The 16,302-nt window shown below is 37.9% G+C and overlaps 1 protein-coding gene across 1 annotated transcript in view; it reads left to right on the top strand.

Moving 5' to 3' along the window:
- The window catches only part of LOC136864409 (uncharacterized), a 139,999-nt gene that overhangs the window by 84,949 nt on the left and 38,748 nt on the right, over positions 1 to 16,302 (top strand). Inside the window, exons 5-6 of the mRNA XM_067141368.2 lie at positions 14,129 to 14,434; positions 14,558 to 14,653. Coding sequence (XP_066997469.2) covers positions 14,129 to 14,434; positions 14,558 to 14,653 — 402 coding nt within the window. The remainder of the gene's footprint in view (positions 1 to 14,128; positions 14,435 to 14,557; positions 14,654 to 16,302) is intronic.

Here is a 16,302-nt window from a genome sequence, read left to right as displayed (position 1 = left end):
TCTTGGGTGAACATTCCTAATTAAGAAAGAATTTGTTGAAGTACTAGAAGAAGTAGAATAAGTGTATAATTAAGTCTGTCAGACTGTGTTATAGTAATATTTAGAGATTGAATTAGTTGAGTTAAGGAATACATAGAGAAAGTTAGGTTTATAAAGAATTTAACAGGTACATTAGAGAATTATAAACAATATTGAGATGTCGAATTTAGCCCAGTTGAAATCCCAACTTGAGGGATACCAAAAGGTAACTGAGGAGGAAGTCAGGAAGAGAGACGAAGCGATACAGGAAGTTAGGGATAATCAAAAGGGAATTTTGGAAAAATTCCAAGAAATAATGAGCAGGCAAAATGAAAAATTCCAAGAAATGATTAACAAAATGGAAGAAAGACATAATGAGGAAGCAAGAAAACGGAATGAGGAAGAAAGAAGAGAAAGACAGGAGGAGGCAAGAAGGCAAAATGAGAAATTACAGGAGATGATTAATGAGAGATTTCAAGAAATGATTATTAGGCAGGAGGAAAAGCAGCAAGAAGAGATTAACAGGCAAAATGAGAGGCAGCAAGAAATGAGGGAAGAAATGAAAGAGGTCATAAGAACGGAAATTGAGAAATTTGGAAGCGAAGTCACGCAAATTAAGACAGATATCGATGAGCTGCGTAATCAAATGACGGAAATTGTGGAAAATAGGAGTGAAGAGGTTAATAAAAAAATAAATGAGGTCAGCAAGGAATTAAAGGAAAGTAGAGAGGCTATACGAACTCTAAAGGAGAAGGAGATGAGGAGTTTGACGGAGAATTTGGAAAACTTGAAATTAGATTCCACAGAGAGATGGGAACAGTATCAAGAGAGGATGAACAAGTTAGATGAGGTAATAGGAAATACAAATAAGTCTATAGAAGTAAATTTTATCTTGGCGAGAGAACAAGTATCGAATAAAATAGATATAATCCGAGAGGAAGTAGAGCGGAATAAGAATGAGGTTGACAGTAGAGTTAACAATACGGAAAGGGAGTTGCGGACTATCCGTAAGGAGATACAGGAATTAAGGATACATGACCAAAATACAGGATCCAGTATGTTAGGGAATATGGATATTCGAATGAATGAGAGAGAAACAACACCGACGATGACGACGGATTCCAACCAAGTTATTAACGGTGGAATAATTGGAAACGGGAATTGTAGCAGTGGAGGTCCAGCCGTAATAAATATCATTAAGACAGTTGATGATAGACCAAAACATTTTGATAATACCGCAAGTTTATCACCTAAGCAATTTCTTCGGGAAATGGAGGATTATTTTAGGGCTAATCAGATTCCGAATGAAAGAAAGCTAAAAATAGTTGAAAAGCACTTGGATTCTAACCCTGGCATATGGTACCAAGCATTTAGGTACAGCTTTCATGATTATGAGGAATTTAAAACAGCATTCTTGCGAAGGTACTGGAGTTCAGAGGCACAATTACAGCTTAGGATGGAGCTATACTCCCGAAAATTCGCATTTAATGGGCAAACAAGATACTCAGACTATTTCGCATTCCAATTTCAACGATTTCAAGATCTGGACGCCGCACCAAGCGAATTGGAAGCAATAAAAACAATCCAGAGGCAATTTCCGCCCGAGGTGCAAAGGCACTTGGCAGTAGCAAATGTTCAGACTGCCATAGAAATGGAAGACCGGCTAAGGCAGCTAGACATGGCAACTGCACATCCCACAACCAGGTTAATGAGGAATGCAGAGAATGAGGCATCGATAAATGTGATAACGCCGGATAATGTGGAGAATAATAGATGGAAAGAACTTAAGAATGGTGTTAGAAACCGGGAAATGGATGGAAAGAAAGAAGCGAAGGAATGCCAATGCCAGAAAGGATATGTAAATCGACGGACATATCAAACGAGCGATAGATATGTACCATATTATAGGACAAATAATAGATACGCAGGAAACGGAGCTCGGAATAATTTTCGAAGAAGACAACCCTACGAAGGAAGAAGAGAACAAAGTTTCAGAGGTAGAGAATTTGCCAAGAGAAAATATATCCAAGAGTTAAGGGAAAATTCAAGCAATAAGGATAAATGGGAACAAGCGATTAAGGACAAAGAAGTGGTAGGTGATACAGAAGGTGCGGAGAGCTTAGAACTCCAGGAATACAAGAAGATGGAGGCAGCGAAACGAAGATTGAATCCGAATGCACAAAACTCTAGTGCAGGGATAGATGTTTCCGAGAAGAAAACCATGGATTTTTAAGAATTAGTTATGACAGCTGCAATAAAGAAAGGAAATCGAATGACAAAAATTTAAGTGAAATTAATGCCAAATAATACCTTAGAAATCACTGAGAAAGAAAATGGTCCATATATTGAATGTCAGACAAATAATGGGAATAAAAACGATCAGGAGTGACTATACGGAAGAAATTTTAAAGAAGTCAGACATGAGAAGAGATACAAAGAATGAGGATAATGTAACGTAAAGGTCCATTATACAAGTGTATGGAACAGCGGATTAAATATGTTGTATCCAACATATTTAAAGTTAACGTGGAGGTGAAATGTACCATTACGTTACATTAGCGGCCGTCAATGTAATGAATACAGTGGACAAAGATGGCGGACAATAACTTCAGGTGCAAGTACACAGAGTAGTGATCGAATAAATCGATATCGCCCGGCCGCAAGGGAAAAGAATTTCAAGAGTTAAATAATGACGGACGGAAAAATTTGAAAGAGAACGATTCTTGACTACTTTGTGACTGATGAAAGCTACAAGTTCAAGGGAAGCTGCACGGCTTATAATAAGATTATTAAAAGATCAACTCAACGTCACATACGGAAATATTAATATATTAACGGAATAGAAGACTCTATCTGCAAGAATACAATACGGAAAAGGAGTATATTTGAAAGAAATATTCGTCACTGTGAGATCTGAAGTCAGAATCGGGGAAAGAAAGCTTCAGCTGAATTACACGTTGCCGAAAGTAGTACCATAACGGCAAAATTTATTGTTTCCAGGAGGGAGGCAATAGCTGTTTAAGCAAAAGAAAGAACAAGGAATAGGCCAAATTAGAGAACATTATAAATTTAAAGAAAAGAATATTTTCGTCTAACACGAGTTTCCAACAACAAGTATTGGGAATTGAATTGCCTATTATTTTTCACCAGTATACTATGTACTCTACCATGTTTTTGTTCTTTTATGATTGCATGATGACTGGTGACATGGACTCAGCTTAAACAGAGGAAATGTTTTGCTCAAGTCTGATTAGCTCAAGCCAAGACCCAAGATGAAGCCGCAGATGACGTAGTCTTCGGATCGCAGCGATTGCCTGTTCCATGATGCCGTAGTCCAGCTGAGAGCCAGCAGAAATCCAGTTACGAGATAAGTATTACGAGTTGCATCGTAATGAATTTCAAATCAATTAATGAAAAATATTTATAGGTGTACAGGAGTGCTAGATATAAGAGATCAAGTGCCAATGAGAAGATATATGAATATAAATGCGATTTATTAGCCGATGAAAAGTGCTATTTTGTGCTATATAACTGCAATGCTAATGTGATAATGTTAAGGTTATTGGTAACTAGATCTGACTGAGTATTTATACATGTTTTGTGCCAATTAATACGTATAGACCGTGAAGCGTTTAACTAGTTGTGGATGTATAAATATAAGCGAGATATAAGACGTAACCTAGAAATTCAGGTCAATATGTATACCAACCATGGCCAGTATGATAATAATATGGTAAAGAAGTGTGTGATATTACGAAGTTGCAGTGTATAAAGAATAGTCAGGTTATTGAATACTGCGTCCGTAACACAGGGGTTATTTTAGTGGAATTGAGTGATGATATATTTTAAATATGAAGATATATATATTTACAGAGGAAATGAAATGTTAATGTGGCATGTTATATGTAGAATGAGGAAACATGCTTCTGTTCGTTATTGAAGAATGGGATAGATAGTTAGAATGCGGATTCCTGTGTTACGTAATATATTTAGATTTGGGTTAGCACTGCAAATAATGAATATAGGCCATGTTGAGTTGAATGCACGTTTCGATCCATGCTGTTTTTGTTTCGTTGAAACTTTCGGAAGAGGATATGGTGAGGTTACGTGTTTGTTACGTATTACGATATATATATCTTTAGGAGTAGAATGAAATCTCGCACATTTACGTATTTGAAAGTCAGCATGTTAGCGCTTACACGAAGTACGGTCTGCTTTATCGAAACTATGGCACAGCGAAGAAATATTTGGGAGTATGTAAATATTTTAGCACATGACTTGCACTGTATGGCACGATTTTCGCAGATTAGAATGACGTACCGTCAAATCTATGGCACTCCGTACTAGATTTAGTTGGTTTATGTTGTACAGATGGTGATGTACTGAATTAATCTATTCATTTGGGTTATGATAGGAATTTTTGGTAACTGTATGGGTGTTTTGAACCCATAATTAAAAATGCTAATGCTTATCTCGTAACGTGGAAAGTCACTAACAAGAAGCCAAACGTATATATTTAAATTGTTGGTCAAATAGACCGAAAACCAAAATAAAACTTAACTTATGCCCCAAAGAAAATTCCAAACAACATTAAATGAAAGATATTCCACTCCTCCTTGATTTAATAAAGGTCTGATCCCTATTTGTCCCCTCATACGAATTTAATCATGGAAGATATGGTATAATTTGGTTATTATCAATTATGTAAGCAAGTGTATTGAAGATTTGAACGTTCTTCAAATATGTTTATTCCGGAATCCAAGCACTTTGAGGATGATACTTAAAATATTACGATTTTCCTTTCCTTATTGCCAATGAATATATATGATTCATTGTAATTATACATTAGCATGCTAATAAATTGTATATAGATTTGATTTTTGCATTTATAATCCTTAAGTAGGTAGTAGTAGGATAGCATACGGAATTATTGAGCTAGCTTACGCTTAATATTAGGTGAGGATCTGATAAATTCTTTTAATATAAGGATATATTATAAATATTTCAACGGATGGCGACTCTTCAACGGAATCCGCGATTTATTTAATGCATTTAGGAACAATGAAGCGAGTTTTACCCTGAGAAATGATTATATGCCATATGTTAGAACTTATGCTCATGAATACAATTCCAGTTTGGAATCTTTGTGTGACTTGCGACCCGATACTTAGAATTAAGAGGCCGGAGTAATATTTACATATGCGTATGCACAGGTAATATTTCAAAAACGTAAGACAGATATGCTGGTAAAGGTCGCAACTCTAAAGTATGGCATAGTACCATCCACCAACCCAGTACATCTTAAGCATTGGAGTTGCAATATTTTTAAAAATAAAATTAATGCAATTTATGTAAAAAATGATGTGTGTTAATAAATGTTTTAAATCTATTTTGAAATAAATGGTTTTAAAAAAAACATCTAGCTGTTGAATTAATAAACGCGAGTGACGCTGCGGGTACATGCTAGTAAATAAATAAATCAACCATCAGTCATCAAATGTTTCTGCAGTATGAACTGGGCAGAGCTTAGGACAGAGCGAAAGAAACTCTGGCTCACGTTCTGGGTTCTTGCCCCTACGGCGAAGTACTGAGAAACTCGTGTCACCACAAGATAAGATCAATGATTGCAGAAGAACTCTGCAGTAAAAACTTCCATGTACATGAAGTCTACAGTTTGTCTATGACAGGCAGTACAAGACAAACTGACATAATTGTCTTTTAAAGGCTTCATTATCAGATCTCATTTGTTTGGACTTCCACAGTTGAAACAAACATATTACTGCTATATTCTATATGATAAAAATTTCTGTATCCTATACTTTGTTCATTGTGGCAACCTGTAATTGTGGGAAGTCGTCGATTTGTTCAGTAAATATATAATTAGATACATCTGCAGACATAAGAAACCAAGTTTCATAGTTTATAGGTAGCTAACTTTTAAGAGAGGAAACTACTAGGTACATGCAACATATGATCTTTATCCTGTGAACTTAGTACCGGTAGGCCTAAATGTTTTCTTTAATAACAAACTATTCAAGGTATCATATTCTAAGATTATAAAGGAGCCTCCGTGGCTCAGACGGCAGCGCGTCGGCCTCTCATCGCTGGATACCGTGGTTCAAATCCCGGTCACTCCATGTGAGATTTGTGCTGGGCAGAGCGGAGGCGGAACAGGTTTTTCACCAGCAACACTCTCCATTCTCATTTCATAGCATCTATCAGTCATCAATAAATCACCTTGGGAGTGGCGACCCCATTGTACTAATAGCCTGTATATATTCATTACACCGGGCGAGTTGGCCGTGCGCGTAGAGGCGCGCGGCTGTGAAGCTTGCATCCGGGAGATAGTAGGTTCGAATCCCACTATCGGCAGCCCTGAAAATGGTTTTCCGTGGTTTCCCATTTTCACACCAGGCAAATGCTGGGGCTGTACCTTAATTAAGGCCACGGCCGCTTCCTTCCAACTCCTAGGCCTTTCCTATCCCATCGTCGTCATAAGACCTATCTGTGTCGGTGCGACGTAAAGCCCATAGTAAAAAATATTCATTACATCCCTGACCCAGTCAATGACTGGGAAACAGGTTGTAGGTTTTCATTCATTTTAAGATCATAAATGTATATTGAGACATTGTATCATCTCTAAATATGTAAATTTGTCTTTCTTCATAAACTTCGCATATTTAGTCTCATACTTTGATTTATCTCATAGTGGCTAGCAAAAGTCAGAAATAGATTTTCAGCTTTTCCTGTTTTGTTATTACTTATATGTATAGCTGTGAAGTGTTTCATTATTTACGTAGTCGAATGATTGTATTGTGTGTGAGGTTATGTCATGAAGGTATTTGTATTATTATTAATAAGATCGCGTTGTTAGTGAGGTTATGTCATGAACCGTGCAGTACATAAATATTCTTATGAGTTCAGTTAATGTAAATACCTGTAAATTAATATTATGTAATTTATTCTTACCTGTATATATAAATTGAGCCGGCCCCGTGGTGTAGGGGTAGCGTGGCTGCCTCTTACCCAGAGGCCCCGGGTTCGATTCCTGGCCAGATCAGGGATTTTTACCTGGACATGAGGGCTGGTTCGAGGTCCATTCAGCCTACATGATTATAATTAAGAAGCTATCTGACGGTGAGATGGCGGCGTCAGTCTAGAAAGCCAGGAGTAACGGCCGAGAGGATTCGTCGTGCTGACCACACAGCACCTCGTAATCTGCAGGACTTCGGGCTGAGCAACAGTCGCTTGATAGGCCAAGGCCCTTCAAGGGGTGTAGTGCCATGGGGGGGGGGTGTATAAATTGTAATCCATAATTGTGAAACACACTGTAACAGAATGGTAATGCAGGAGAACAATTGAGAATATTCTATACATTGTAATCTATGTATTGGACAGTCTAGAATATTGAAGAAGGTAGCTATTTATGTAAGGTAACTTTCTAGATGCCTGGCCAGGTACCTATATAAAGAGGTGATCTTGATGATGAAGTTAGTTGTAGAAAGTTATTATTTGGAAGTTATTGTAGTTTTGATGTAGCAAGGTTTTACTTGTAACCACATGTGCGACATGCTTGTAAGCAGTCATCTGTTTTATTTGTGTTTCATTGTTGTCATCTCGATGTGCAGCAGTTGGCAGTTGTCTTTAAATGGCGGTTTGTGATGTGAATGTTTTGGTTTTGACAACAGTGATTAAGGTTATGTGTGTGTATTAATTTGTGAATATCTGTAAATAAAAGTATTATACCAACTGACAGCATCTCGTGTGCGTCTTTGTGGATATGTAATGGAAACAAATGGATATAATTTTACCAAGCTTGGCGTTTCAGTTAAGGGAAATAGGGTTTGGAATTTAGGTTATAAATAGAGCTAGGTGTTGCACCTGAATTCTTTTTTGCTATTAAAATGCCCAAATAAGCTTGTCTTGCAAAAGAAACATAAAATGAACACCCCTAACTGTGTTTTGTTGCACCTTTTTGCACCTTTTCTCAATGCTAGTACCTTTTCTGTGCACCTTTTCCTATGTCAGCATCCTTTTCCACTTGTTTAATACATTTTTTGGCTCCTTTCCTAAAGAAATTAAACAAGAAAAGTTTAATATTTCATTTGTAAAGCTTGATTCTATGTAGTTCCTCAATTCATCACTAGAATCATAGGTTCCCTATTCTCCACTAATCAGGAGCTTGAACCTGGTGATAGTTGAACTATTAGCTTGCTGCCCTTCGTCAGCTGCTTATCTGCCGTCCTTGTTATTATTATGTAGGTGACTGTTCAGAATACGCTTGGATGTCTTCTTGATTGTTTTTCAGACGACTGGAAATTGAGCACTCAGTTTGGGAGAGTTCCCTCTGTCCTCCAAACGTGCTCTAACCACTGCTGTTTCTACTTTCAATCAATCAATCTCCACCGATCTGCATTTAGGGCAGTCGCCCAGGTGACAGATTCCCTTTCTGTTGTTTTTCTAGTCTTAAATAATTGCAAAGAATTTGGAAATTTATTGAACATCTCACTGCGTAAATTATTCCAATCGCTAACTCCTCTTCCTACAAACGAATATTGTCCCAATTTGTCCTCTCGAATTCCAACCTTATCTTCATATTGTGATCTTTCCCACTTTGAAAAACACCCCTCAGACTTATTGTCTACTAACGTCATTCCACGTCATCTCTCCACTGACAGCTTGGGACCGTACGAAGGGTGATCAAATATAAACAGGATTTTATTTTTTATTTAAATTCATGTATTGAAAAACACAAGGCAATTACATTTTATTTTTCCACATAGTTTCCTGCTTTGGACATGAATTTGTCCCAGTGTATGGGATGCCCTCATCGTAAAAAAACAGGGTCGTGTCACCAGCCAGTTGCGCACAAAGTCTTCCGCACTCTCGTCGTCGTCAAATTGTTGCCCTCCTAGAGCTTCTTTAAGCGGTCCAAACAAATGGAAATTGCAGGGCGGTAAGTCCAGGCTGTAAGGAGGATGATCACATGTAGTCCAGTGCATTTCCTGTAGTTTGGAGACAGAGTTGCAGTATGAGGCAGCGCATTGTCGTGGAGGATGACCTGTCGAATTGGTTGGTCTCGTCTTTTGCAGCGATATGCAACCGTTGCCTTGCTCAACAGCTCATGGTAGTAAGCAGCATTGATTGTCTGCTGCTTGTTCAATAACTCAATTAGCAAAATGCCTCGCCAGTAAAAAAAAAAAGCAGTTGCAAGAACCTTGCCAGCTGACAGGTGAGCCTTGGCTTTCACTGGTGCTGCCTCCCCTTTCTCCTGCCATTCCTTACTGGTTTGTTGGATTCGGGAGTGTAGTGGTGGACCCATGTTTCATCGTAGGTGACGATCCAGCTCAATAATGCATCACCTTCTTCCGCAAACCTTGCTGTAAGCCATTGACAGACCTCCAAACATCTCAACTTGAGATTTTCGGTCAAAAGGTGAGGGACCTATCAGGAACACACTTTACAGAACTGCAGGTCATTTGTGATGATTGCTTGACAGCTCCCATAACTGATTCCGACTTTTTCTGCGATTCTGATACTGTCACCTGTCGATCGTCATCAATAATGGGTGGTGTGAATAAAAATGAGCATGCACTCTTCACTCGCGAGTTTAGAGCAAGCACTCACAATGGGGTGATTAAAAACCGCCTGTCGGTAGCAGTCACAGCAGACCTGTGACCTTGAGCACACACTCCAGTCGCTCGAGTAGCACTCTTTCTGATAAGCGCCTGCTCATGTTTCCTTGAGCTAATTCAGTAGGTGACTCCAAATGATAGTGTCAAGTTCAATGGCATGGCAGAGGTTATAGTGGTGGTTAATCGGAAAAGAAAATTATGTAAATTATGTAAACTTTGCAGAGAATCATCTCAACTTGATTACAGAGTGTTATATAGGTCCAGTAAGGAGCATGCTGAAGAGCCTCCATGGCTCAGGCGGCAGCGCGCCGGCCTTTCAACTTCAGGTTCCGTGGTTCAAATCTCGGCCACTCCATGTGAGTTTTGTGCCCGCCAAAGCTGAGGCGGGACAGGTTTTTCTCCGGGTACTCCAGTTTTTGCTGTCATCTTTCATTCCAGCAACTCTCTCCTATATCATATCATATCATATATCATATCATATCATATCATATCATATCATATCATTGCCCGAGAGGAGTGCGACAGGCTTCGGCACCTGGCACGATTCCTCTCCTCGCCTCTAGATGGGGGCTTCATTCATTTCATTCTATTTGACCCGGTCAGATGACTGGAAACAGACTGTGGATTTTCAAGGACCATGCTGAATGGTTAGTGGAGCATTTCCTTGTGCACTCCAAAGAAACAAGAGTTGGTGCACTAACAAATAAAGAAAAAATGTAAATCTTATTGCGTTATGTAGGTGACCCTGGGTTTCAGAGTTGAGTTGGTGAAGAAATCTTGGAGCACTGTGTCAAAAACATTTTCACAGGTTTTGACATGAACAGAAATGAAAGCAGATTATTAGATAAAATTCTAACAAATGTTGCATAAAAGCAGGAAGCGTGCGCTAAGTGGCAAGAATGTTTTAGCTTGCCTTGTGCTGTCAGAACTGTAGGCTGTACTCATGTACAAATTCAGAAGCCAAATGTTCATGGGAATGAGTACATTTATAGAAATGTGTCCTTAACATTAATGTACAGGCCACTTGAAATGGAACGAATGGTTTCAACCAGTGTAGATGTATCATGGCCTGACTCTGTCTATGAATCCCGAATTTGGAGGAACTCTGATGTTTGCCTCTGTTGGAAGTCAAAGGTATGACAACTTATGCAGATCTTACAGTTTGCTTTACATTGTGCCGACACAGGTGGGTCTTACGGTGACGATGGGATAGGAATGGCGTAGGAGTAGGAAGGGGGCAGCCGTGGCCTTAATTAATGTACAACCCCATCATTTGCCTAGTGTGCAAATGGGAAACCACAGAAAACCATCTTCGGGGCTGCCGACAGTGGAGATCGAAGCCACTATTTCCTGGATTCAAGCTCACAGCTGCGTGCCCTTAACCGTATGGGTAACTCATCCGGTCCTGCATTAGATTCAATTGTCAGTATATTGTTTTCATCATAATTATTCTTGTTATTTGCATTATGTAATTTTCCTCAATTTATTAATGTTGTAATTTTCAGGCTATGATTTCCTACCTTCAGATGGCCGATGGAAGGGTTATTCTCCTCCTGCATCAGATTTATCAGCCGCTTCTCCCATTATTTTGACGATATGCGTCTGTTTCCAGTACGCTTTAATTCTACTTTATATTTCAGTCTTGTATTTATGTTTTATAATTTTTACCAATAGTTGTTGGACGGAAATATTTAAGTTAAATTTAGCAAGAAGTTAACACTGAACTGCATTTATTGCATTTGTTTTCTTGTGCTTCTTATCCGGTAACTGTGACTTTGAAAACAGAATTATATGTTCCTTTAAAATGGAGATAAAAGCAGACTGGAATTCCACATTGTCTTCTGCCAAATAAATTTAACAGATTATATGGTAACTAAAACATATGTATAACAGACAAAGAAAATGTTGCAGGAATCATTATAACATCAAATTACATACCCTGTAATAACAGAATTTATGGTTATGATCTTCTTGTCGTGATGTGATGTCTTAAAGTTCACTTAGGACCTCAGGCAAAGAAGTAAATCTGGAAATGATAGCCAGAATTAAGAGTGAATAAACATACAGAAAAGAAATTAAAAAGGAGAAAAATGATTTATGAGACCCGCCTCTAATGTATGATGGAGGTAGTAGACAGCCCATGTGACAAAGGAGCGGGCAGGGAACAAGCACTGACCTGCTGTAGGAAGCAGGCAATGTAAACAAAGGAGTAAGTAGGGGGAGAATGAGTGCCTAAGGTGGGGCTGAAGGATATGGAAAGTAAGACTGTTGCTGAGAGGGGAATTTAAAGAGATTATAAAAAAAGAAATCTCTCCTTCAAAACCGTAAGTCCGTTTGAGCTCGGCATTAAAAAAAATAAAATGTGCAGTTTCATCGGCACTGACAATATTCTTTGGTGCATACGAATTGATTATATGAGCCACGCTTTTTCGCTGACTGTCGGCACCGTCAGTGTTCACGGATTATATTTCTCCGCACACTGCCTGCTACATGATATCGTGACGTTCCTTAAAACGCTGAATACAAAATCATTTCAATTTCTCTCGAACTTAGCACGTATGAAGCTCACTGTAGACACACTAAAGTGAGTGAAATTGCAGAAAGCTACCCCTGCATGTTCCGGAAGACACATTTGTTCCTGATGGGGAGAAATTTTGAACATAAATTACTCTGTAAAATACTACTACTTAAAATGTAAAGGCAGTTTTGAATTAAAAGTCTGAAATTTGGTAATGGGACCAAATTAGTTCATTGAATTACGAATTATCTATATTTTGAATTAAACAATGTAAATAAAATTCAAAACCCTACCTCATGTTTCCAGGAACAAGAGCTTCTACGAATTAGGCGATTTTGAATTTATCAATTTCGAATCATAGAGTTCTTCTGTATGGATAAAACTTATGAAGCAAGCATGTGTTGTTGATATTCAGTGCAAGACAAGTAAAGATTTGGATGTTAAACACTCCAATTGCATCGTCTTGTGTAAGCTCTCAGTTTTCTTCCAATTTGAAGAATGCTCTTTACTGAAGACCAGGTGAAACACTTAAAATATGATTACTTGAAGAATCTTCTTGAATTCGGTTCACCTAAAACAAGTGTGAACAGAATAATCTTGATGGGAAAGTGTTGAGATGTTCATTTGTTTCCAATATGGATCAATGAAAAAAATGAAAGAGCAAAAGCAAAGAAATAGAATAAAGTTGAGTTGTAGATGGGAGGTGTAGTGTAGCCTATGGTGAGGCTAAGGGATGTGGAATGGTGGGTGATTACTGGAGAAAAAGAAGGGGGTTTAGAGTACTTAATTTATTTTCATAGAAAATAGGAATTAATAGATCAAATAAAGGATTTGATTTTTCTAATATCTCATTAAATTTTAGCCTACACTATGTGTGCTAATGTCCAATAACGGACCAACTATATTGATATTATAAATTTACTCATTCGGGACAAATATATCAGGTTCCCTATGGGAATCCTCATCTATATCATAAGTGGTATGTTCCGAGCTGTCAATGGAGAGATGGCATGAAATGACATTAGTAGACGAATAAGTTTGGGTGGTGTTTGTAAAAGTAGGAAAGCTCATTAGTTGGCAAATAGAACACCCACCAAGACGCATGGCTAGTGCATACCATGGAGGCCACCGTGTAGGCTACTTGGAGCCACCGGCAGTGCCAATGCACTATGAGAGACTTTGTCTCATTATCGAAAATTGATGCCTGCCTGGCGAGATGATGAAGTTACTTATTCTGGAAGTTACTTATGATATATCATCAAGCACACTGGGGGGAAATGCTGGCAACCAGGAATGAGTTAGCTGGAAAATTTATAATGTCCAGTAATGGACCAACAATATTGGTATTATAAATTTACTCATTCGGAAAAAATATTTCAGGTTCCCTAAGGGAATCTACATCTATATCAAAGTAGGAAAGATTACAATATGAAAATAAAGTTGGAATTCAAGACAACAAATTGGGGAAAATATTTATTTATAGGAAGAGGAGTTAGGGACTGGAATAATTTACCAAGGGAGATGTTCAGTAAATATGCAAATTCTTTGCAGTTATTTAAGAAAAAACTAGCTAAAAAACAGATGGGGAATCTGCCACCTTGGCGACTGCCCTAAATGCAGATCAGTGGTGATTGATTGATTGATTGATTGATTGATTGATTGATTGATTGATTGATTGATTGATTGATTGATTGATTGATTGATTGATTGATTGATTGATTGAGACTGGCTGGATATGTCAACATCTTTGTCTCTGTGGTGCTTAATCAGTGTTGTGCCTCCTTTATGGTTGGTTAGCAATACGGTACTACAGTATAGAGTGCAACAGGTTTTACGATGGTGTATTCGGAGTTTGATTTCATGTGATCTTCATTTTAAACTGTTTTGTTTTCTATATGAATTTAATGTTGAGGATGTATTAAATCCTAGTATATATATATTTTTTTTTTTTTTTCAGGTGATGGTACATTTTTTGAGAAATGGGAATGTTTTACATATGTTGATACTACAAATATTCCTACGTTAATAGTTCATTGGCAGAGTGCACCAAAGTTCTTTGAAGTTGAGTCCTATGTATTGAGTATGACGGATGCTGATACTGGAGAGGTTGTGAAATCTGTGGAAGTTCCGGCATATCATGCTTCAACACAAATGTCTAAGGACTTTACTGTATATTCTTCAGGAAGTTACTTATTTACAGTCCAGCCTATAAATATCAACAAAACATTTGCTGATAAGTCCATTTCAGCTAAGGTACGGATAGGTGAGTATGAAAACTAGTATGACTGAAGATACAGTTGTTGAATTTCACTCAGTCACCAAATCTCAGCAAATCAAAATGTTTGTTTAGTGAATTTGGTCTCCTTACATATAATCTTATTTTCAGATCTGCCATCTCAGATATTACCTTCCATCATCGCTGGTGTTGCAATTGTAGTATCTGTATTTGTGTGTGTTTTACTACTCAAGGTCTTCACACCAGGTAATGTAATATTTCCTCATCAGTTTAACTTAAGCATGTCATTGAAGCATGAACACTTCCAGTACACTCACTCCCATGTCTAGTATGTTAACCCTTTGGATGCCAACCCATAATAGGCCATCATATGCATAGAATGCCAAGCATGTTTCAATGGATTTTGCATTACTGTATAAAAAATGAATAAACGTCTGTTAAAAAGATATGGAGGTAAAATTTGGTATGTGAGCTTAATATACTCCAAGGAATACAAAAATGTGATTTGCATTTCAAATGAAAAAATCATGAAATACTGTGCACAATAATATAATTATTTTGTTATTAAAAAAAAGGAAAAAATAATTTGAAATCAATTAGCACATTGTACACTAAATCCAAACTAAGTGAAGATAATTAATCTTGGTTCTTATCTGGGATCATATATACCAATTTATATTGTTAACCCTTTCCGCTCGTGTGTCCCCGTCGACAGCCGTCACTCAGCATTATAGCTCGTGTGTCGACCCTGAATCGACACAATGTTTCGCCGCTCGTTGCTAGGTTACCTGGAATGCCAGGTCTTTTGTACTTCGTTTCGTAAGTGCTGGTCCCTTCTGGAAACTGAAAGAAACCAAATAGGTGTGTTTTAGTTTCTCTTTGCTTGGCAAAATTGCTCAGTTTCCTTGACAATGGAAAGCAGTCGCGTGAAGCAACATGGCGGCGCACAGTCTGACTGAAGCTGAGATTCTTGCGTCTATTTCGGCTGATTGTTTTTATAGTGACCATGAAAATGATGAAAATTTTGAATCTGGCAATGAAAGAGATATATCTATTAGTGATTCAAATGGCGATATTGATATCAGCGTCGCAAGAAATCATGGAGGCGGCGATAGTATTTTGACTCGTCCCGGTCCCAGTGATACAGTGCTGACTTCAAACATACCTTGGAGATCGCGGAGAACGGGTGATGCAGGATTACCCAAATGTCCTTACAGATTAGTCAGTGCATTCATAAATTGTGGCAATAGACTTAAAATAGAACTAGAGTACTGGTAGCTATTTTTTACTGATCAGTTGATAACCTCTGTTGTCCATGAGACAAACAAATTTGCCGAAATATAAATTACAGCAAAATACTCCACTTCTGAAGAGATCTATCTGGTTTTCTTGGAAAGCTGTGACATTAGAAGAGCTGAAGGCATTTATTGGTACAATTATCAACATGGGGATGAACAGTAAGGCAAAAATGCAAGATTAATTTAGTGCAGACTGGTTGGATAAGTAACCAGGGCTCCATCCAAGCATTTGCTTTGAACGCTTCCACACACTAAAGACATACCGTTAAGAAAGTGAAAAACATGATTTTGTGTCATGTAAATACCATACATTCATTAATTTGTGAGTTTCTTCCTGTATTATTGTTACAACCAGTACTTAACACCAGGTTTTAAAATATGGAGAATGCTGACAGAAATAAATGCGAGTTGGGAGAAATCAGGACGTACAAATAATTTGAGTGGAAAGGGTTAAAGTAGGCCTACTTTCCAATTAATGAATTAATTTCCAAAAACATGGAACATGTGGAGGGAAAGACACCAACCTGTCAATGATTGGATATTTTACAAATTTAGGAGAGTAACTGATCATTTGAGAAAACTGTGCCTACTAGCATT

This window comes from Anabrus simplex, chromosome 1, assembly GCF_040414725.1.
Source record: "Anabrus simplex isolate iqAnaSimp1 chromosome 1, ASM4041472v1, whole genome shotgun sequence".
Taxonomy (NCBI): domain Eukaryota; kingdom Metazoa; phylum Arthropoda; class Insecta; order Orthoptera; family Tettigoniidae; genus Anabrus; species Anabrus simplex.
The sequence above is the reverse complement of the archived record's forward strand: the minus strand, read 5'-3'. Positions and strand labels throughout refer to the sequence as shown.